Source organism: Bos javanicus, chromosome 13 (assembly GCF_032452875.1).
Source record: "Bos javanicus breed banteng chromosome 13, ARS-OSU_banteng_1.0, whole genome shotgun sequence".
Lineage (NCBI taxonomy): Eukaryota > Metazoa > Chordata > Mammalia > Artiodactyla > Bovidae > Bos > Bos javanicus.
In genome coordinates, this window is record NC_083880.1 from 40,596,171 (window position 1) to 40,618,558 (window position 22,388).

A 22,388-nucleotide genomic window follows, 5' to 3' on the forward strand; every position below is an offset into this window, starting at 1 on the left:
ATGAAATTCATTATAGACTTTAAAATCTATTTTTAACTAGAGGAGTATATAATTGAGCTGACATCATGCTTTTTTTTTTTTTCTTCCTATGTGACATTGATACTAGAAACTTTGCAAAGTGAAGTGGACAAGAGAGGAAAAAACTCCTTTAAGTCCTCTGAACTGCTCCGTAGGTGTTCTAATTCTGTCTGTCTGTGTAGAACCAGGGGCAGGACTCCACGCAGGGTCCACCATGGCCCAAACCTTCCTGGTTGCCAGGTGTTGGCTTAGCCACTCAGAAGTCACAGATTCTGATGCTGTTTCTCCTCCAGAAGTTCATTTGCTTTTTGAGCCTGTGGGTTTTCTCCTTTTATGAAGCAAGTGTAATAATTACAGGAAACCTCAGCTAGTGCTTTCATGCCAGGACACAAAGGATGGTTACAGTTGGAATAGGTGTTAGTGACCAGAGTCTTGCCCTTGGCTTTGCTTCTGCAGAAACCATGTGTCTCAGTCCCAAGAGAGGCTGGTGTCTGATAAGTCAGTGCATCCCAACTAACTCATCCTGCTTAAACTTGTTTTCAAGTTGAATTCAACCTAACTAAACATGCTTTCTAGATAGAAACAATTGATTTTACTCATTACGAGAAATATACTTGATGACTGGACTAGAATTTGACCTTGGCCCATGTGTGCGTTTTCCTAGGAGGGAAATCACTGTAAACCCAGATGCAGATGCAAAGGGTAACTCATTGACATAGAACAGAACAGAGGACTTGGAAGCTTTGTGACGTTGGTGAGGTCTCGACGTCACCAGGAGAGACAAGTTGCTCAAGGGCCTTCCTACCAGACTGGCCAGGAACCTTGGAATCATCTGGGGAAGTTTTTAAATAAGTTCAAGGATTCCAGTGGTGCATCCCACTTTATTCAAGTCTTGGGGAAAAGCAGGGGTTAGATCAGGCCAAATCTTATAACAATTAAGATTTATTTTCAAAGGTTCTGAATTACACCTAGACTTTTTCCCTATTTTATTATGAAAATTTTGAAACATACAGAAAAGTGAGAAAAACTGTAATGCCAACATACCTACCACCCAGTTTCTACCACTGACATTTTATTACACTCCCAAATCTGTTTTCCATCCATCCATCCATCAATTCCAATCTGTTATTTTTATGCATTTCCAAGTAAGTTGCACATATTAGTACACAGATTTTTAGTATATACTTTGGCATGTTTTGGAGAAGGAAATGGCAACCCACTCTGGTACTCTTACCTGGAAAATCCCATGGACGGAGAAGCCTGATAGGCTACAGTCCATGGGGTAGAAAAGGGGGGTTGGACACGACTGAGCAACTTGACTTTCACTTTGACATGTTTAAACATCTACAGAAGTAGGCGTGAATATAATGAAGTCCCACGTACCCTCTCCCAGACCCACACTTGTCAACATTTTGCTAGTTTTTTTTTTATCTTTCCCTCACCCACACTTTTTCTTCAGTAGTTTAAGACAGACAACATTTTTTCCTCTCACAAATACATCTCTAATGTACAAATATTTAATACTTGACCACTTAAGAAAATTCTTTGTTACCTAGTCCTTGTCAGTTTGCTTTGGTGTTCTCAAAAGCAGTCTGTCTACATTTGCAGTCTTTGAATCAGGATCCAAATGTAAACTGTAAACTGCTGGTTGGATCGGGATCCAGAATTATATTCCAGGCAGGTAATTCTGGCAGAACGCCATCACAGGCAGTGCTGGGCCTTCTCTCTTCACCGCCTCAGGCAGCACGTGACTGTGTCCCTTCGCGTGTGCTCCCAGGACTGGGCTGAGGACTTGGGCACTGGCAGATGGGTGCCTCTGATTCAAAGCTTCCATCATGCCGTTTCCTCAACATTCTGATCATTTCCTAGGTGCATTCATTAATTTGGACTTAGAGAACAGTGACTTTTCTAATGCAGCCCTTTCTTTGCATCTATTAATTGAAAAAACTTTTCCCATCAACTACTTGGTAACTCTGAATTTTTTTTTTTAATTTGTGTTTTTTGTTGTTGACCACAAAGGCAGGACAAATGCTTGACTCCATCCCTTTCTTTAACCAGTTTCCGGAGTAACAGGTTGTTTCTCTAGCAGTATCCAAAGGTTGGTTTGTTGATACTTTAGTGGTAAAAACACACATAAACATAAAATTTACCACCTTAACCATTTTAAGTGTACAGTAGCATTAAGTACATTCACATTTTTATGCATCAGATCTCTAGAGCTTTGTCGTCTTACAGAACTGGAGCTCTGTCCCCATTAAACAAGTCCCCAATCCTCCTTCCCCTAGCCCCTGGCAGCCACCACTCTACTCTGCCTCTGCATTTGACTGTTCTTGGCATCTTATGTAAGTGGAATCACACTGTTTTTTTGTGACTGGCTTATATAATGGAGTAGAATGTCATGTTGTAGTACATCTGTGTTGTAGTCTGTGACAAAGATTTCCTTCCTTTTCAAGGCTGAATCCAAAGGTTTTTTATTATTTATCTTTTAAATGAACTCGTGTATTTTTATACATGCACCGCGTTCCAGTCCATGTTAGTCATCGTTCTTTTGGCTCTCACACTGTCTCGTCTTTGGCCAGTTGGTGCCTCTTTGGCACAACCCCTGAGGCCTGTTCACACAACTCAGGGTCCGAGAGCTTCCTCCCTTCCTGGGACAAGGTGCTCCAAGCTCATCTGATGTGTTTCCTGTCCCCGGCCTGAAATATAGCACATTTTTCTTCCGTTTAATATCTAAATACTATATTATAGGCAGCAATATAGGCTTATGTTGGACTTTTTCCTAATAGTAACTTATTAAAAAAAAATAATGAAAGCACTGCACGAGTATAATAAGAATAAACTAATTGAGGTGGAGATATGAACTGTTGTTTGCTTTACATTTAAAAGGAGCCTGACCACCTCTGCACTAGTTAGAAACAGTGGCCACACGTCAGAATCGCTCTGAGAGTCTTAAAGAAAGTCTCAATTTGCTGGGTTCCCCACCACCAGACTAGTTTTCCTGAACTCTGAAGCAGTGGCATGAAGTACCTAGATGATGCAAAACCCCCCGGGTGGTCCCAGGGTGCAGACAGAGTTGAGAATTCTCATCTATCAATGATATTGTAACTAAAATAAAATCAAAGTTACCCCCAAAAAGAAACCTGAACTCTGGAAATCCCCTTATCCCAGATTATATTAGGTTCCAGACTTTTCTGTGTAATCTGTCTTCTGCTATCATGATTGTGGGGACCTTTAACACTATAGGACTCATAAGTCACCCAGCATTGCACATGTCTAATGGACTCCTAATTGTGTTTCATAGGTTTGAACAAACACCAGCCTCAGGCTTATTAAGGACACGATCGGGTCAACATATTGCCGCCCTGAAAGGACATGATACTTTTGTCCAAGAAGAGGAAGTAGCGAAGCTGTCTGAAGTTTTCCTGGTCAGCAAACTGGACCAGAGGACAAAGGTTAATACTTTTTATTCTTTAAAATAAGTTTCAAATTGTACAAGTTAGTCATTTGAGAAAATAGTTAACATCCTTAACAATGATTAACATATTTGAAAAATGTAAATTGTAAGTGAGCTTTTGTGGTTGGTTGGATGAACTTTGATCTCAAACCTTTTGCATAGTGTTTTGTGTATACATTTCAGGTCCTTTCTTACAGAAGGTTAGTTAACTCAGGGCCTGTAGGTAACCTATTTAAACATACCTACCGCAACATTTGTCCAGGGAGCTCAGGAGCCTCTTGGAGAATTCTGGTTTTCTTTCTCTACACCATCCTTTAAACATACTGTGTGGTCATTTTTGTCAACTCAGCAAATATGTATTTGTCCACTTCTGTGGATTAGGCAGCAGCCCAGATCTATGAGGGGGAGAGAGAGAAATCCCATGCAGCCCCTTCTCTGGGGGATGGCAGAGTGGGTGTCTGCAGTGGGAACATGGCAGAGGGCTTAGACCCTCCAGAAGGGGAGCCAGGCATCTGGAGAAGCAAGGAGGGCAGACCTGATGTCTGAGGGAGCCAAGGGGCATGCGAAGGTGACCCTGAAAAGCCAGGCAGGATTTCAGCAGGCTCTGAGGGGGTGGGTGACGGACTTAGGGGCCAAAGCACAGGTCAAGAAAGTGCACACTTTCCCAGGAAACAGAGCCATTGTTGTGGCTGAGGAGCAGACTACACCTGGGGACAGGGAACAGAAGTTGTACAGGGTCTGGCCCGGCTGAGGAGAGGTGTTCATGGGTTCAGCAGAGTTTGAGAGCCACAGAGTCCCTTGAGCTGAGCTGCAGGAGGGGCCTCAGGGAATTTAGTCCCTGTGGACTGGGAGGGGGACAGCCAAGGATGCACCCAGCCGTGGTTCAGCGGGACAGTTGGGAGTGGACTGAGCACTTGCACAGGTAGAGCAGGTCATGCTGGAGCAGAGTCATGGAGCCAGTTCCCAGGGAGGTGCAGTGGGTGGGGCTGGAGGGCAGAAACTCAGGTCCAGAGCAGCCCATCTGGCTAGTGGATCTGATCCCTAACCAGGGATCCAGCTCAGGCCCAAGGCAGTGAGAGAATGGAGTCCCAAACACTGGGCCACCAGGGAATTCCCTCCAAGTATGTTTTCACCCTTACACATGCTTAACTCTCTATATAACATAGAGTTTTCTGGCTTTAATACTTCTTTATTTTGATTATGCACAAAGTTCAGGATTCCATAGGAGCCCCCTCTGGAGGCAGTCCTTGCCCCTCTGTCCCAAAGCCACAGCCTGTTTTGCAGCCCTGTCCAGAGCCTCTGTGTTGCCCTCCAGCCTTTCAGAGCACCTTCAGCCCTGCCCAACACCCCCTCCCCCAGTCCTCTAATTAGAAAAGTGTAGAAGGACTTTTTAAAAAGCATTTCACACATACACACATGGAGCGGCACAGTGAAGCCACCGACCCACGTCTGCGTGTGTGTTACCCCTGCACTCTGCAGTTCCCCACCCCTTCGCCCTCCCCTCTCTCCTCTGCTCTTGCCTCTGCTCCTACCCTTGCTCTTCTCTCTCTCCTCGTCTCCTTTCTCCCCATTCTCCTTCTGGAGTGGATTATTGCAGGTAGAGATACAGCCCCTGGGTGCCCCTCACAGATCCTGCCCTTTTCAAAGGTAACCTTGTGCACATCCTTCCTGAGCACATTTTCATTTTACTGCGCTGCATGTGACTCAGTAACCCTCAGTTTTGTCTTGTTTGTGGTATGGCATTGTCCGTGTAAATGTTCTTGAAGAAAGAACTGTGTTCTTTAGGAAGAACAGAACCATTGCTTTTTAGATTCTTTTTCATATCTGTTGATAAATGTAGATCCTAATAAGGATTTTGTTTTCAGGTTTTATTATCCATTGTATTTAGTTCTGTTTTGTAACAGCATTGTTCTCCATTCATACTCACTGCAGATACATCATATCTCAGTCACATCAAGGGCAAAATAAGCATTGGTCTACAGTATTGCCATTTACCATCTCCTTGTCTTTTTTTTTTAAGGTGATGTTTATATTAGAAAACATATTCCAAGTTCCAGACAACCAGTTCACTCATAATTTTTCAAATAATAACTCCATAATTAATAGGAAGAGGGGTGCCCAATTGATAGCTCATTAGTCAAATAACCTTCTACCTCCCCTAGTAGGTATTTTGTTCCTTTTTAAATCACCATCTAGTGACAACCATAAAAATTACCAATAAATAAATGACAAAACCCATCCTTATAAATAGAAGCAAGCAGGCAGTTTCTAAATAGGTTGTGACTGAAAAAAAGCACAGCCCTAAAGACTCAGCCACCTGAGTGACATGGGCAGGACAAGCCTGGCAGATGTGAGGACAGAATGCTTTTCTGGGCTGTAGGACCATGACAGTCACAAATCAGCACAGTCAAGTGTCTTTGAGTTGTTGTCCTGTATAGACCATATATATATTTAGTAAATAATACGGTTAAATATTTCTCTGTAGATAAAAATTTTTAAAGTAAGAGATTTTCAAAATTTAAGAAAGCTCTAGTAGAAATCATTTGATTAAGAGTCTAATGAAGCTGAGAAATATTTACTTTGATCTCTTGGGTAAATGGCTAATTAAACAGCCACATGTAAATGATGTTTACCTGTGGGTCCCTCGCCGTCAGCTGGAGTCAATCCCGTCTCTTGAGTAAATACATCATTAAAGCCGCCGAAACTCGGATTATGTCCCCCTGAGACTAGATAAGATCCACAGCACCCGCATAACCTATTAGGCAATTACATAATTGAGCTGCATGCTTTTAAATCAGGAAAATCTGTAATTACTCTATGTGGAAAAAAAAAAAATGAGTTGGGTGCTTCATTAAAATACCAAGTACATTAATACTGCTTTTCTCCTAAGTGGTGCCTACTTACACCCAGGGAAGCGTCCACAGGCAAAGCAGCCCAGCCCACCGGTGTCGTTCACAGAGCATGTGGAATCAGCCTTGGGAGTCCCCACCCCCTCCCTAAATGGGGACCTGGGGTGCCATCCTCCTCTCTTGACTACTTGTTCACTGGCTGGTGTGAATACGTCCCCTTTCTTCTCATTGCTACTTTGATACCGTCTCCTTCCTCTCCTATAACCCACATACAGCTTCAGTGATGACACTTGTACTTCCGTTTGGACACTGAACAATTACTTCTGGTCTGCAAGGTTCTTGAGGAAGGGTCAGTTAAATCTGTGTATGAGGGGAATAGCCATGCTGTCAACATCCCTGGTTTTTCATTCTCTTGCTCTTCTGTATCTGCATTAATAACATTGATTTCCATATGAAGGTTTTTTATTTTATTAAGTGTTTTCACATTCATTTTCTCTCTGTACCACCCATTGCAGAAACCGTATTCTTGTAGAGCTAACATATGTTTTCTTTTTCTGAAAAACATAGCAGGAAAAAAACAAACTTGAAATATTAAGGTAAACAGAAAGAAGACAAGACAACTGCCTGTTACCCAGCTCTCTGTATAGAACTTTGTTGACACTGAGATGTGTGGTCTTTAATATATTGACCAACATGGGTTGTGCTGTGTGTGGATGGCCTCCGTGATCTGCCCCCACACCATGTCACAGGGAAACCTCCTTTCACACCATCACATGCTCTCCATCCTTTCTGACCGTTGCGCAGAGAGAGACCCCTGTGTGGCCCTTCCACTGTCTCGTTAACCAGGCTCCTGGTATTGAACATTTTAAGTTGTTTTAAATTTCTTCTCTAGTGAAAAAGTTTCAAAGAATATTTGAGAGCTCAATTTTTTTACAGATTCTCATGCTGTTTCCTGAGAATGAGTTCCTAGATGTAGATCTCTTAGGTCAGAGATCTTATGTCTGTGCATCTCCCAGGCTTCTGCTCTGCACTGCCAGAACTCACCCTGACAGGGTCATCGCTTACCAGGAGTGGATGAAAATATCAGTTCTCTGCACTGTTTATGAAACCGGATACCATCGACCTTTTTTGAACACCAAATTTAGAAGTGCAGATGACAGCCAATTTTTTTGTGTGTTCATTTGACACAAATGCAGTGACAAATAGATTCAAGGGATTAGATTTTATAGGCAGAGTGCCTAAAGAACTATGGATGGAGGTTCGTGACGTTGTACAGGAGGCAGTGATCAATACCATCCCCAAGAAAAAGAAATGCAAAAAGGCAAAATGGTTGTCTGAGGAGGCCTTACAAATAGCTATGAAAATAAGAGAAGCAAAATGCAAAGGAGAAAAGGAAAGATATACCCATTTGAATGCAGAATTCCAAAGAATAGCAAGGAGAGGTAAGAAAGCCTTCCTCAGCAATCAATGCAAAGAAATAGAGGAAAACAATAGATTGGGAAAGACTAGAGATCTCTTCAAGAAAATTAGAGATACCAAGGGAACTTTTCATGCAGAGATGAGCACAATAAAGGACAGAAATGGTATGAACCTAATAGAAGCAGAAGATACTAAGAAGAGGTGGCAAGAATACATAAAAGAACTATAAAAAAAAATCTTCACGACCCAGATAATCACAATGGTGTGATCACCAACCTAGAGCCAGACATCCTGGAATGTGAAGTCAAGTGGGCCTTAGGAAGCATAACTATGAACAAAGCTAGTGGAGGTGATGGAATTCCAGTTGAGCTATTTCAAATCCTGAAAGATGATGCTGTGAAAGTGCTGCACTCAATATGCCAGCAAATTTGGAAAACTCAGCAGTGGCCACAGGACTGGAAAAGGTTAGTTTTCATCCCAATCCCAAAGAAAGGCAATGCCAAAGAATGCTCAAACTACTATACAATTGCACTCATCTCACACGCTAGCAAAGTAATGCTCAAAATTCTCCAAGTCAGGCTTCAACAGTACTTAAACCGTGAACTTCCAGATGTTCAAGCTGGATTTAGAAAAGGAAGAGGAATCAGAGATCCAATTGCTAACATCCGTTGGATCATTGAAAAAGCAAGAGAGTTCCAAAAAAACATCTATTTCTGCTTTATTGACTATGTCAAAGCCTTTGTGTGGATCACAACAAACTGTGGGAAATTCTTCAAGAGATTGGTATACCAGACCACCCTACCTGCCTCCTGAGAAACCTGTATGCAGGTCAAGAAGCAACAATTAGAACTGGACATGGAACAACAGACTGGTTCCAAAGTGGGAAAGGAGTCCATCAAGGCTGTATATTGTCACCCTGCTTATTTAACTTATATGCAGAGTACATCATGAGAAATGCTGGGATGGATAAAGCACAAGCTGGCATCAAGATTGCCGGGAGAAATATCAATAACCTCAGATATGCAGATGACACCACCCATATGGCAGAAACCAAAGAGAAACTAAAGAGCTCATCACTCTTTAGTGATCTTTCATCATTTTGTTGATGAAAGTGAAAGAGGAGAGTGGAAAAGTTGGCTTAAAACTCAACATTCAGAAAACTAAGATCATGGCATCTGGTCCTATCTCTTCATAGCAAATAGATGGGGAAACAGTGGAAACAGTGACAAACTTTATTTTGGGGGGCTCCAAAATCACTGCAGATGGTGACTGCAGCCATGAAATTAAAAGACACTTGCTCCTTGGAAGAAAAGCTATGCCCAACCTAGACAGCATATTAAAAAGCAGACACATTACTCTGCCAACACAGGTCTATCTAGTCAAAGCTATGGTTTTTCCCATAGTCATGTATGGATGTGAGAGTTGGACTCTAAAGGAAGCTCAGCACTGAAGAATTGATGCTTTTGAACTGTGGTGTTGGAGAAGAGTCTTGAGAGTCCCTTGGACAGCTAGGAGATCCAACCAGTCCATCCTAAAGGATATTTATCAGTCCTAGGTGTTCATTGGAAGGACTGATGTTGAAGCTGAAACTCCAATACTTTGGCTACTTGATGCGAAGAGCTGACTCATTTGAAAAGACCCTGATGCTAGGAAAGATTGATAGTGAGAGGAGATGGGGATGACAGAGGATGACATGGTTGGATGGCATCACTGACTCAATGGACATGAGTTTGAGTAAACTCTGGGAGTTGGTGATAGACAGGGAGGCCTGGCGTGCTATAGTCCATGCGGTCGCAAAGAGTTGGACACAACTGAGCGACTGAACTGAACTGACCTTTATATTACAACTGAGATCAAACTCTTTCCTCTCCCTGTTTGTTAGCCTTTTGTATTTTTTCTTTTATAAAATTTGCCAGTTCACGTTCTTTGTTCATTTTTCTATCAGGTTAGTCATATTTTTTCTTACTGACTTTTGAGAACTCTCTATATAAATTTTTTCTGTTTGCTATAATAGTTTGAGCAGTTTGATTTTCATCCCTCACTTTTCTTAATGGTGTTTGGATACAAGCCTCTTCCATTAATATCTTCATTTATCAATTTCTGCATTTGAATATCACAATTGCTAAGTTTGGGGATATAAATTTAGAGTTAGCCTAGGTGACTTTTAGGGTTCTAGACTTAGAAAGATCTGCATTTAAACTGAACTTTAAGAAAATCCTAGAGAAATCGAGGCAGTTAACTCTAGGTGTCCTGCTGAATGTAATTCATAGGATGGTTTATGTTCCATGAGATCTGAAATATGGAGATGTCTTCCTCACTCATCCTGCAGATAGTGTATACTTTGGCATTGAATTTCTAAGTGCTTTCTCCTGGCTCCTGGGAAGGTTAGAACAGTGAGGAACTAGTTTGTTGATATTGACTTAGGCTGCAGACTGCTGAAAACCATGAAACAGTATCCAGCCCCCCACCCCACCCCTCCTCACTGTACCAGACTGGCTCCAAATGTATGAGAGGAGAAAAAGCCTTTATTGCCTAACGGATCAGATGGAACCCAAGCATGGGCCATTCATAAACACCATCAGAAGGTCCATCTTTGGTGAATTTTTCAGATAGAAGGTCCCACTTTGCAGAGCCCTTCAGTCCCAGGTGGCACATGCATGGCAGCTTGCTCTGGGATTTGGTTCCTTTGCAGGTATGGGTTCATGTTGTCAGCGTCACTCTGCAAACTCCTTCCGTCTGGGGCCTTCTTAGAAATGCACCCTTTCAAAGATCTGCACACATCTTGAGTAGGTATCACAGGTGTTCTTTATGATTCTGCATAAGTTGTTTTTGACTGATCCTTTGAATGGACCTTCTGACCCATCCTTAGCTGAGGCTGACTTTTGTTTCTATCCCAACTTGTCATGATTCCTTCCCTGTGAGGGACTTATCTTGTGAATTCCTCTGCAGATGACCCACTGGGCAGATTTGCTGCCCTCTCTGTTGGCCTCATGGTCCAGCAGAATCAGATCAACCATTCTCATGCTGTGATTTGACCATCCATCAAAACCCGTATAGATATAAAGTACTTATCTCTGAGGAGTTACCTCTAGAATTATCTTTAATGTTCCTATCAAAAAGCTAAGAGAAATCCCAGAGATATGAGTATTAAGTAGTAACGATAAATGGGATAAAATATACAAAATAAATGAAACCTGTAGAATGCCCAACACTTACTATGGTAAAAATTTTAAAAAAGGGCTCCAGGTAGAGATGATGGCATTGGTGGTACTCTCACCAAGCTTACAAGGGGTTGTTAGAAAGACGTTTGTAGCTATAATACTTTAGTCTGTGTTCTTTTGAAGCCCAGGTGGAACCCAGTTGAAACAAAAGAAGTTCTTGTAGGAAAGGGACGTGTAAAACAGATAGCTTATGTGTCATCACCAGGGACTAGTGAGAAGTTGTCTGAGTCACTGACCATCCAGGACAGTCTCCTCTGTTTGCACACTGCACAGTAGAAAGTGTAGAAACCCTCAACAGGCTTTTAACAACTTTATTCTTAAACCATGGGTTCAGACGGTGGCTATTGTGAAGTCATGCTAAGAAATTATCACTTACAGCTATTGTATGAGATAATACAAAGGTGCTTTAGGTGAAGTCGCTCAGTCGTGTCTGACTCTTTGCGACCCCATGCACTGTAACCTACCGGGCTCCTCTGTCCATGGGATCTTCCAGTCAAGAGTACTGGAGTGGGTTTCCATTTCCTTCTCCATGGCATCTTCCCGACCCAGGGGTTGAACCCAGGTCTCCTGCATTGTAGGCAGACGCTTTACCATCTGAGCCACCAGGTAAGTCTCATGATAATACAAATAAGAAATACATATTTGAGGCCCTGTCATAATGTTTGGATTATTTTAAATATCGGAAAAGGAAATTACAGCTTTAACTGCAGAGACTAGGCCAATTCTTTTTGTTCATCTTCGGAAATGCTTTCCAAATAGCCAGGATTATTGGGTGCACAGAGGAGGCTCCCGCTCTCTACAGGAACAGATTCGATTAGATCAGGATGGGTGGAGATCTCGAAATGAGGGGAAAGCCAAAGGCAAGCACCTTGCTGGGATGTCCAGGCCAATAACAGTGGCCTTGGCCAAACTCACCAGGCTGAGTCGTTGAGCTTCCGCCTCAATGATTCTCCCTGTCAAAGTGTCATGTCCTTTCACGATGACAAGCAAAGAGTAGAATCTTCCCCTTTGTTCACTTGACACTAACCTTGTTACCACTTCACGCTTGGATAGAAGATGGCCGGAGAGGCTGTGCCCAGCTCCCCTTCACATTCACTTGCAGGGTCTCAGGTCCATTCCCCACACGGTAGGTTTACTGCTGCCATCATGTCCCAGGGAGAGGTCGGCACCACTAAGCAGTCTTCCACTCCAAATGGGGGAGAGGGAGACATGTGCCTTGGCAGCCAGACGGTGACATTGTGTTGATTGTTCAGCTCTGGTCACCAGTGTATTTTTAATTCTTAAGAGAAGAATGCTGACCCAGATGTGAAGTGTCACAGCTATTAACCTATCCTGTTAATTGCCACATTTTCTCTATGTCTCACATTGGCTGTGATCAGATCTCCACCCACCTCCCTGCCCAGGACACTTGGAGTGGCACAGGTAAGACCGTTCTGTGCCTGGAGGAAGCAGACAGGCTGTGTGGCCACTGAGTTTCCTGAGCTCCCTGGCCGACTTGGTGGCAAAGTGCAGAGTATCCGTATCCTTGACTGAAGGTTATGGTTTCCAGCGAGGTCAGGTCTCTCTTTGCTTCAGTGTACCCTCCTCAGCCCCTAAGTCCTTCCACCGTCCTCCTTTTGGAGAAAGTTCAGGGGTCATTTGAAGAATGAGGATACTGTAAGGTCACATTTTTCCAAATCTCCTCAAGCCAAACCAATTCTGTCTCACGTGCCTGAAAGACAGAATTCAGGCCATGAGAGAATGGATCTGGGATGTACCACCTGGGTTAACAGAGTTAGTCATGGCTCACACACATCCTTCCCAAGTAAAAAGATACCACACTACAGTCCACAGAAAACATCTCCTTGTGAGTGTAAATTATCGTGAAGAATTAAATTATGCTGGAAAATAGCCTAGTGTTACTTTATCTTGAAGACATTTTCTTTTTTTAAATTTTATTTTATTTTTAAACTTTACATAATTGTATTAGTTTTGCCAAATATCAAAATGAATCCATCACAGGTATACATGTGCTCCCCATCCTGAACCCTCCTCCCTCCTCCCTCCCCATACCATCCCTCTGGGTCGTCCCAGTGCACTAGCCCCAAGCATCCAGTATCGTGCCTTGAACCTGGACTGGCATCTCGTTTCATACATGATATTTTACATGTTTCAATGCCATTCTCCCAAATCTTCCCACCCTCTCCCTCTCCCACAGAGTCCATAAGACTGTTCCATACATCAGCGTCACTTTTGCTGTCTCGTACACAGGGTTATTGTTATCATCTTTCTAAATTCCACATATATGCGTTAGTATACTGTATTGGTGTTTTTCCTTCTGGCTTACTTCACTCTGTATAATAGGCTCCAGTTTCATCCACCTCATTAGAACTGATTCAAATGTATTCTTTTTAATGGCTGAGTAATACTCCAGCTTTCTTATCCATTCATCTGCTGATGGACATCTAGGTTGCTTCCATGTCCTGGCTATTATAAACAGTGCTGCGATGAACATTGGGGTACACGTGTCTCTTTCCCTTCTGGTTTCCTCAGTGTGTATGCCCAGCAGTGGGATTGCTGGATCATAAGGCAGTTCTATTTCCAGTTTTTTAAGGAATCTCCACACTGTTCTCCATAATGGCTGTACTAGTTTGCATTCCCACCAACAGTGTAAGAGGGTTCCCTTTTCTCCACACCCTCTCCAACATTTATTATTTGTAGACTTTTGGATCGCAGCCATTCTGACTGGTGTGAAATGGTACCTCATAGTGGTCTTGATTTGCATTTCTCTGATAATGAGTGATGTTGAGCATCCTTTCATGTGTTTGTTAGCCATCTGTATGTCTTCTTTGGAGAAATGTCTATTTAGTTCTTTGGCCCATTTTTTGATTGGGTCATTTATTTTTCTGGAGTTGAGCTGGAGGAGTTGACATTTTCATGTAGTTTAAATGTCAGGAGACAAATCTCAAGTAAAGCTTGACGTAAAATAACATTTGAAGGCTGATCTCTGAGACCAAGGGGAGTGTGACCACAGTTTGTTAATTTTTTGTGCGTGCTTTTAAACCCTATAGGCAACTGCGTTATTGAAAAAAGATCTCGCAGAAGAGCATGACAACAGGTTGGCTGTTCACAGCAGCAAGTCATCTTGTAGTTTGCCATCTACTCCTAGTGATGAAAGTGGAATAAGGAATGGAAAACCCACTCTGTGGCCCAAAGGTGTTACTACAAGGGAACAAGGTAGCTATTGTTAAGGGTTCATCCACAGCAGAACTGCACTCAGAATCAGCGTGCCACCCTCTTTCTCAAAGTGTGCCCATAAAATAAAGCTGCTAAGCAATGCCTGTGATTCAGTATGTGTGATACATTACTCGTTTTATACCACCTTCCACTTCAGGAAAATACCTGAAATCCGAGAAGAATGGGAAACCTAATTGTAGGTCTTCAGTTCTGCTAAATTTCTAATGGAACTAGTTTTTATAAAGCTATGAAATATTAACAGAATTAACACCTGACATTAGGTACTTTTTTGATCATCCCGTAAAGATGGAGATGATTCCATTAAAATGAATTCCATGAAGTACTTTGAAGTTATATCACTTAATAGAATTTACTCATAATCAATAAATATTCTTTTAAATTATAATACAGCCTTATAAAAGTCTAAACAAATGATTAGGAATCCATGAATTTATGACCCCCCCCCAATTTTATTACCAATTTTTAGTCTCTAGAAATGGTGATTATTTTAGTGTTACTGGTAAGATGTGTCAGGAAACCACTGTCAGCTGTCCGGGACGTGAGCTGCCTGGGATGAGGTCAGAAGTTGATGATATGTGCTATACCTGAGGCCCACGTATGTTAAGCCCCACCCAAATATGATCAATGTCAGGCTAAACTATTTTGCATGAAAGCAGCATAGAGATATCTTAGCTTTTGAATAGGCTTTCTTCTAGGCACAGTGTATTTCAGACAAGAAACAAACTAACCAAAAAGAAAAGGTAGGGAGCAGTGCAGTTAAAAGGAATGGCAACTAAAAAACCAAACAAAGGCCGGTTCAGTCAGTATAACCTTGAAATACATTGTTATTATCACTTGTTCCATTTTTAGAAGACGAGAGCAGAGAAGAGAGCACAGAAGAAAGCATGGCAGCGAGGATGCCCATCACAGGTAAGTTGACGGCTGCCTGAGGACCTGGGATTTTACTTTCTTCTGTAAGCAGAACAGTTTAGGTTTGTGTTCATGGACTCCGCCAAGAGCAGGCAGATTCAGTGACCATGTGCTAGAGCAGGAGCTCCAACCTGAGAGTGTGGTGACCTTCAGATCAGATCAGATCAGTCGCTTAGTTGTGTCTGACTCTTTGCGACCCCATGAATCGCAGCACGCCAGGCCTCCCTGTCCATCACCAACTCCCGGAGTGGTGACCTTAGGTTAACACAAACAGAGGTGGAAAATACTCAGGTCTGCTGAGTCCTTCAGAATTGTTGCACATTTGTGCTTGAGCGTGTCCCACCCCCATGAGCCTTTCAGCGCCTGCCTCTGTGTGTAAAGGCAAGTCCCCATGGGGACACCAGTCATTATATGGCCAACTACAGATGTGTCTGATTTCCTCTATTCTTTCTTATAATAATTGACTGTATCATTATTAAAAAAAAAAAAGAGCAGGAAAAAATGTGCCAGACAGGAAGCTTGCTTGTGTCTCAGTTACAAAGCCCATCTGATCAATTACAAATTTTAGCAATAAGGTTTCGTTAAGATATGTTAAGGTTTCTGCTCATGTATTCGGCTTGTTTAGATGAAATCTGAATGTCATTACTTTTTTTAGTTTTAGAATATCAACAGCAGCAATTAGTATTCTGATCAGAATTCTATTTGTCATACATCTAAATTTACTAGTACCTTATTTTGTAAAGTGGTGTGCTACTTCATTATAAATTCAAAGGTCTGACTTTAAATATTTATACAAGTAAATACACCATTGCACCGAGATACTGAGGCATGCATCTGCATATGAGTTAGTTTTGTTGTTTATCAGCAAAGAGAACAGTTTCTTTTATGGCAGTACGATTCATGGCCTGATGATGAATTCTGAACCCATGTGTCTGCAATGAACTCCGATTTTGAAAAAGGAGTTTATAGTGGAGCAATTATTGTATATGTTCTGCATCAGATAATATTTCACTCCAAAATACAGAGGTTTTCTTTTCCTTGAAATATTTTCCCAGTGGTATGTTTATTGGATTTTTATTCTTCATTTTGAGAAAACTCTGATAGAGTCCCCTGTTTGTTTTTTTATTAGTAAAATTAATAAAAGTGTAGATGTTCCCAAACTACAGACATCCAGAAGGTCATTTGGGTGCTTTTCTTTTGTATCTGCCTTTGAGTGCAGGATATCTAACGACCTCTGAATTTGCTTCAGTTCAAATCACAAGGGCTTGTTGGGGAACCCTGGGGAACCAGGAAGTCCCCTTGTCTCCTATCGATCCCTGTCTGCTCAGCACTCTTTCCAGACGCCCCTGTGGTGAGTCGGTATTCCCACATTAGTACAGGTGTGATTTTCCCAGAGGACTTTTTAACTTAGGGCGAGCTGGCATGGGACATTATACCGTGTCAGGTGGCAGCGTGATGAGTCACTGTGCGTAGACACTGCAGGATGTTGGGCACAGTCAGCCTCGCTAGTGTCCGTCACCACATGTAGTTACAGGTTTTCTTTCTTTTACTGAGAACTTTTAAGGTTTCCTATCTCATCAGTGTTTAGGTACACAGTCCTGCGGTGTTAGCTCTAGTCCCCTCGCTGTGCATTCGGTCCCCGGGACTTACTGACTTTATAACCAGAAGTCTGCGCCCTTTCACCCCATCACCCGTGTCACTTAGCCCCACCCCCGTAATTTCCAGTGTGTCCTCTGTGTATCTCAGAATTTCCTAGTAAGAGAGGAGGTAGTTAAGTATCAGTGTTTCAAATCTTTCTTCTCTTCACGCAAGAAGAGGTATGATGTGCCTCAAAGTAATACAGGTTATTTTCCGTGAAGATTTTTTTTAATTAAATTATAATTCCAACAATCTGTCATTGATCTGTCACTGCTGCTGCTGCTAAATCACTTCAGTCGTGTCCGACTGTGCCACCCCATGGACTGCAGCCCACCAGGCTCCCCCGTCCCTGGGATTCTCCAGGCAAGAACACTGGAGTGGGTTGCCATTTCCTTCTCCAATGCATGAAAGTGAAAAGTGAAAGTGAAGTTGCTCAGTTGTGTCCAACTCTTTGCGACCCCATGGACTGCAGCCTACCAGGTTCCTCCGTCCATGGGATTTTCCAGGCAAGAGTACTGGAGTGGGTTGCCATTGCCTTCTCCAGATCTGTCACTAGTTGGCAGCTAAAAAAAAAAAAAAAAAAATTCTTTGTGCCTATTACAGGCCAAAGAAATAGACATAACATAACCAGGAAAATGTGAAAAAGCTGTCCAAAGCATCTTCTTAGTGGGAACATCGTGGTTCTGCCCCAGCCACCACCCCCCCCTCCTTGGCAGCTCCCAGCACGTGCCTGCCAGAGGCCTTGGGTGCCTCAGCTCTGCTCTGCTGTGGTTGTATCTATCGTTACAGCTGCTTTGATCTCTGAGTTCTTGATCTTGATCTCTTCATTAATGTTTGTGTCTTGCCATGATTATTTGGAGATTGGCCTTTGGTAAAGTAAGGCATTGGAAGGACTGATAGTGAAGCTGAAGCTCCCGTACTTTGGCCACCTGATGCGAAGAGCCAACTCACTGAAAAAAATCCTAGTGCTTGGAAAGATTAAAGGCAAAAGAAGAAGGGGGTGACAGAGGTTAAGATGGTTAGATAACATCGCTGGCACAATGGACATGAACTTGAGCAAACTGCGGGAGATAGTGAGGGACAGGGAGGCCTGGCATGCTGCAGTCCACAGAGTCACAAAGAGTCAGACTGAGCAGCAACAAAGTAAGGCAGGTGTATGAATTAAGACAGAATCCTCCCCCTTTGTAATAGTTCTGTTGAGGCTTCCCCATCTGTACAGGCTGCAGTCCTTCTAGAATATTCCAAAGAAAAGGAACATTTTCAAGGCTGCCCTCGGAGGGTTAAGAAAATGTGGTAGTCTTTGGCATCAGCCATTGCTGTCACCAGCTCTTTACTTCCTGTTCTGTTTCTTCACCCACTGAGCCTCTGACCTGGGAAAGCAGACCTCCTGCCCAGCCAGATGGTGTGTGAGGTGAGGTCGGGAGTGTAAAGGCACTAAGCCTGTACTGGACACGCAGCCCATGTCAGCTGTGGTTTACGTCGATCTTTGTGTGCATCTTATGTTGGTCTTCTGCACCGGCCCCACTGGCCGTACCATTTTCATCCCTGTGCATCTAGTTAAAAGGAACCTCACCTGTGAAACCCAGAGGGGAGAAGTGGGAGGGCTTGCACGGTGCCACAGAGGGAGTAACCATGAGATGGTCCCAGAGGGGCACCCGGGCACCTCCGGCCTGGGATCCTGACAGCAGCTCGCTTTCCTGGAGATACAGTAGCTACTCGCAACTGCCCAGCCCTGCGCTGACACGGGTCCTCATGGACAGCATCTCCCACTGAATCCATTTCTGCCAGAAGTTTCCACATCAGAAGGCAAATGAAGATTTGAATCCAAAGGACATTACCTCATCAGAGAGGAATCTTGAAGAGAGCTTCACGGACTTTGGGAACTTCTCATTATATTCATGAAGAAACCGTCCAAGAAGAGGCCCAAACGGCAGCTGCAAGGGCTCCTGGCGACCTCGCTGGTGAGGGCCCCATGTCCCTGTATGGTGTGTGGTGGGTGCCTCGTGGTGGGGGCCAGGCAGCTCCCCTGGGGAGCTAGGAGCTGGTGCAGAGCTGCACCCAGAGAACACAGACCCTTGGCTGCTCACATAGCACAGGCACCTGCTGAGGACTTGGAAGAGACATCCATCCGTGAACCACGGATGAACAAGAGCGAACCTTTGATCTGCTTGCTAACACAGTCCACCCCTTTCATTAGTATAGTTGTTCACCTTAAAGATTCCAGGTCGAAATCAAAGGTTAAGGGGATTATCTATGAGTGTGTGGGTTTCTTTATACAAGAATAGTATATAATCTGCGTATATGTCACACCTCTACTTCGGCTGAATCCAGGGATGGCCAGAGACAGCCAGAGACTGGGTCCTCACCCTCCTAAGCCTCTAACATCTCTAACCGTCATAGCAACCCTGGAGGAATACAGACAGTTCTCCAGATGGCCCAGCAAACTTGGAAAGATTGAGAGTCCTTTTCAGGGCCATCAGATCAGATCAGATCAGTCGCTCAGTCGTGTCCGACTCTTTTCGACCCCATGAATCACAGCACGCCAGGCCTCCCTGTCCATCACCAACTCCCGGAGTTCACTCAGACTCACGTCCATCGAGTCAGTGATGCCATCCAGCGATCTCATCCTCTGTCATCCCCTTCTCCTCCTGCCCCCAATCCCTCCCAGCATCAGAGTCTTTTCCAATGAGTCAACTCTTCGCATGAGGTGGCCAAAGTACTGGAGTTTCAGCTTTAGTATCATTCCTTCCAAAGAAATCCTAGGGCTGATCTCCTTCAGAATGGACTGGTTGGATCTCCTTGCAGTCCAAGGGACTCTCAGGAGTCTTCTCCAACACCACAGTTCAAAAGCATCAATTCTTCGGCGCTCAGCCTTCTTCACAATCCAACTCTCAAATCCGTACATGACCACAGGAAAAACCATAGCCTTGACTAGATGAACCTTTGTTGGCAAAGTAATGTCTCTGCCTTTGAATATTCTATCTAGGTTGGTCATAACTTTCCTTCCAAGGAGTAAGCATCTTTTAATTTCATGGCTGCAGTCACCATCTGTAGTGATTTTGGAGCCCAGGGCCATATAGCCACTCAGACTTAAGTATTTAAGCCCAAAAGTCCATCCATCTCACCAGCCAGCCTCTCTTGTTGTATAAGAGAGGCACCTGCCTCAGGGCGTCTGGATCAGTTAAAATACCAGCTTGTAACTTAACAAAAGATGAGCCCTGAAAGGATGCTCTTGAGAGCGATGAAGAACAAAGCCTGGAGAGGTGGGCAACTTGCGAGGATTTCTGAGTGCAGACAGTCCCGGGGTGGCCCTTGTAAAGCAGGGTTAGCCTGTACCCCTAGGTGAGCCTGAGACCACAAGAGGTACAGGACCATCAGGGCAGTATCTCCCTGGAGCACTTAGGCCAGGAATGAAGCCATGCTTGTCTAGATGAAGAAAGTCTTCCTCTGAACCACTCGCACCCCCAGAGGGAAGTTTCCCCCATTGGTAATTTTATTGGTATTTATACTCAATTTACCTTGAGAATTTGGTGACTTTTAATTTAGTAAATGATGCAGCTTATGCTAAGTGTCAGAGAAAACAGAGCCCCTGACACAATATCTGGCACACAGTGGGCACTCATTTTGTCAAATGAATGAAAATGAGAATGTAAAGGAGTTCCTTTAAGTGCTTGTTGATTCAGGCCATCACACCGTCTCTTTCCATCAGTCACTCCACCAGTACTTTTCCCACCCACGTGCCCATCCTGGCAAAACTCATCTCCTTAAGCTCCATGTGAAAAGGGCTCTCAGCTTTTATCTCAAGAGGATTAAGCCTCTAAGAATGTCCATTCAGCCTCTCATTCTTTTGACACCAATTCTTTTGGTCAAGCTGTGTTGAAAGTGGTTGCCTGACTGTGCCATTTCTCACTGATATTCTTTGGCAAGCTGAAATATTCCAGGTCAGTCTGTGGTCCGTCCCTTTAGAAGCTCTGTGGGAGGTCAGCCTAGGTTTGAAGGGTGCTGTCAGACTCTGGGCAGGGCTTCCCCAAGCATCATTGCTCGAGCTTTACCACAGAATGGGAGAAGGCTGGAAATGGACGATGGCCACATCGTCACAGGAGACTGGATCTATCCTGGGATATCCTGGGAGAGAAAACTGCAGTGACGACAGGACTGTGAAGGCGAATGGCAAAGCGCTTGCACTCCGGAGCCTGTCTTGAGTCTGCACCGCACCTGTTCTGTCCTGGAGATGCCTAGTCAGGTCCAGATGCCATGCCTGGGGCAGCCAGGAAAGCACTGTCTGTTGCTGGGTTGGCCCTGGCCCTGCCCAGGTGGCCCTGTGTCTGTGGTAGGAGTCAGGCTGCCATGGCTTCACCGTGGGGCCTGCTGCTCATGAAAGCAGAGAACTCCTCACTTCATATGCTGCAGGCTGGCAGCACCCATTTACTGTGGCTGTGGAGGAATGGAGGGCACCTTCTGGAAGAGCTCCTAAGTGGATACATTCCCAAGAATGAACTCAGAAGTGCCTGAGAAATTCTGCTCAGAGGCTGCCAGCAGAATCCCACGTGGACCTTTAAAACCAACCCGTGCACCAGCCACATCCTGAACTGGGTACCCCAGGACCTCCAGGTGTGAGCCCAGGCATCAGTCTGTATGTAACACACCAGGCAACTCCCTAAGCCTGAGAACCATGGAGCAGGGAGCCTCAGAGCTGAACCCTCCTTGTAGGTTATCCTGTGAACCACACTTCTTTTATGCAAGAGACCCCAGTGGAAAGGGCGGGGAGGTCAGGCTCTAGATGCTTCGATGCAGTCAGGGCTCAGGGAGGGTGTGACTTTCCAAAGGCTGCTGTGACAAAGCATCACAGACTGAGAACCACAGACCTGTTTGCTCTCACAGCTGTGGGTGCTAGAAGTCCAAAATCAAAGTGGCAGCAGTGCCCTGTGAAGGCGCCGGGAGCATCCTTCCAGGCCTGCTGCAGCCTCAGGTCTGTGATGGCACAACCCCGGTCTCTGCCTCCAGCCTCGTGTCACTGCCGTCTCTGTGTCTGGGCTTCTGTGTCCTCTTCCCAGTGGGAAGTGCCCTCCCAGTCAGCAGAGTCAGTGTCCAGAGTGAATCCAGGATGAGTTCAACCTGAGATACTTCACCGAGTGCATCGGCACAGATGCTGTTCACAGAGCAGGTCCCCTTCTGAGGTACTGGGTGGATGTGAATTTGGGAGAAGCACTGTTCAACCTGGCAGGGGAGGGACTTCATCCTAGTTTACATTGTCGCCTCTGGGTCATCACCTACATGATCGCTCCTGGCCCAACTCTAGATGATGATAATGCTGATATTATAACATCATGATATTAGGATAATAAAGAGTCTTCATTCCAACTCTTCTCATCTTATAAATCACTGAGTGCAAATGACTAAAAATATTGTTTTTAAGGACTATTAATTATGCCAGTAAGATATAACTTCCTGATCAAAATGACTCAAAAGTTAAATATTCCATGACCTCAAGAGTTGAAAATTCACCTCCCGTGACTGAGCAGTGTTACGTGGCTGGCACTGTGATTATGAATTATTGTGTGAAGTAGCATCAGCAAAACGGTTTCAGTTCGGTTTTTAAACATTCACTAAAGGTCAGTTACCAGCCTGGCACTTATTTTCAGG

The 22,388-nt window shown here is 44.0% G+C and overlaps 1 protein-coding gene across 4 annotated transcripts in view; it reads left to right on the forward strand.

Annotated features, from left to right (window-relative positions):
* The window catches only part of KIZ (kizuna centrosomal protein), a 93,280-nt gene that overhangs the window by 51,301 nt on the left and 19,591 nt on the right, over window positions 1–22,388 (forward strand). For all 4 annotated transcript variants that reach the window (XM_061436382.1, XM_061436384.1, XM_061436385.1 and 1 more), the window contains 3 exons: window positions 3,320–3,470; window positions 14,012–14,177; window positions 15,048–15,107. In XM_061436382.1, coding sequence (XP_061292366.1) covers window positions 3,320–3,470; window positions 14,012–14,177; window positions 15,048–15,107 — 377 coding nt within the window. The remainder of the gene's footprint in view (window positions 1–3,319; window positions 3,471–14,011; window positions 14,178–15,047; window positions 15,108–22,388) is intronic.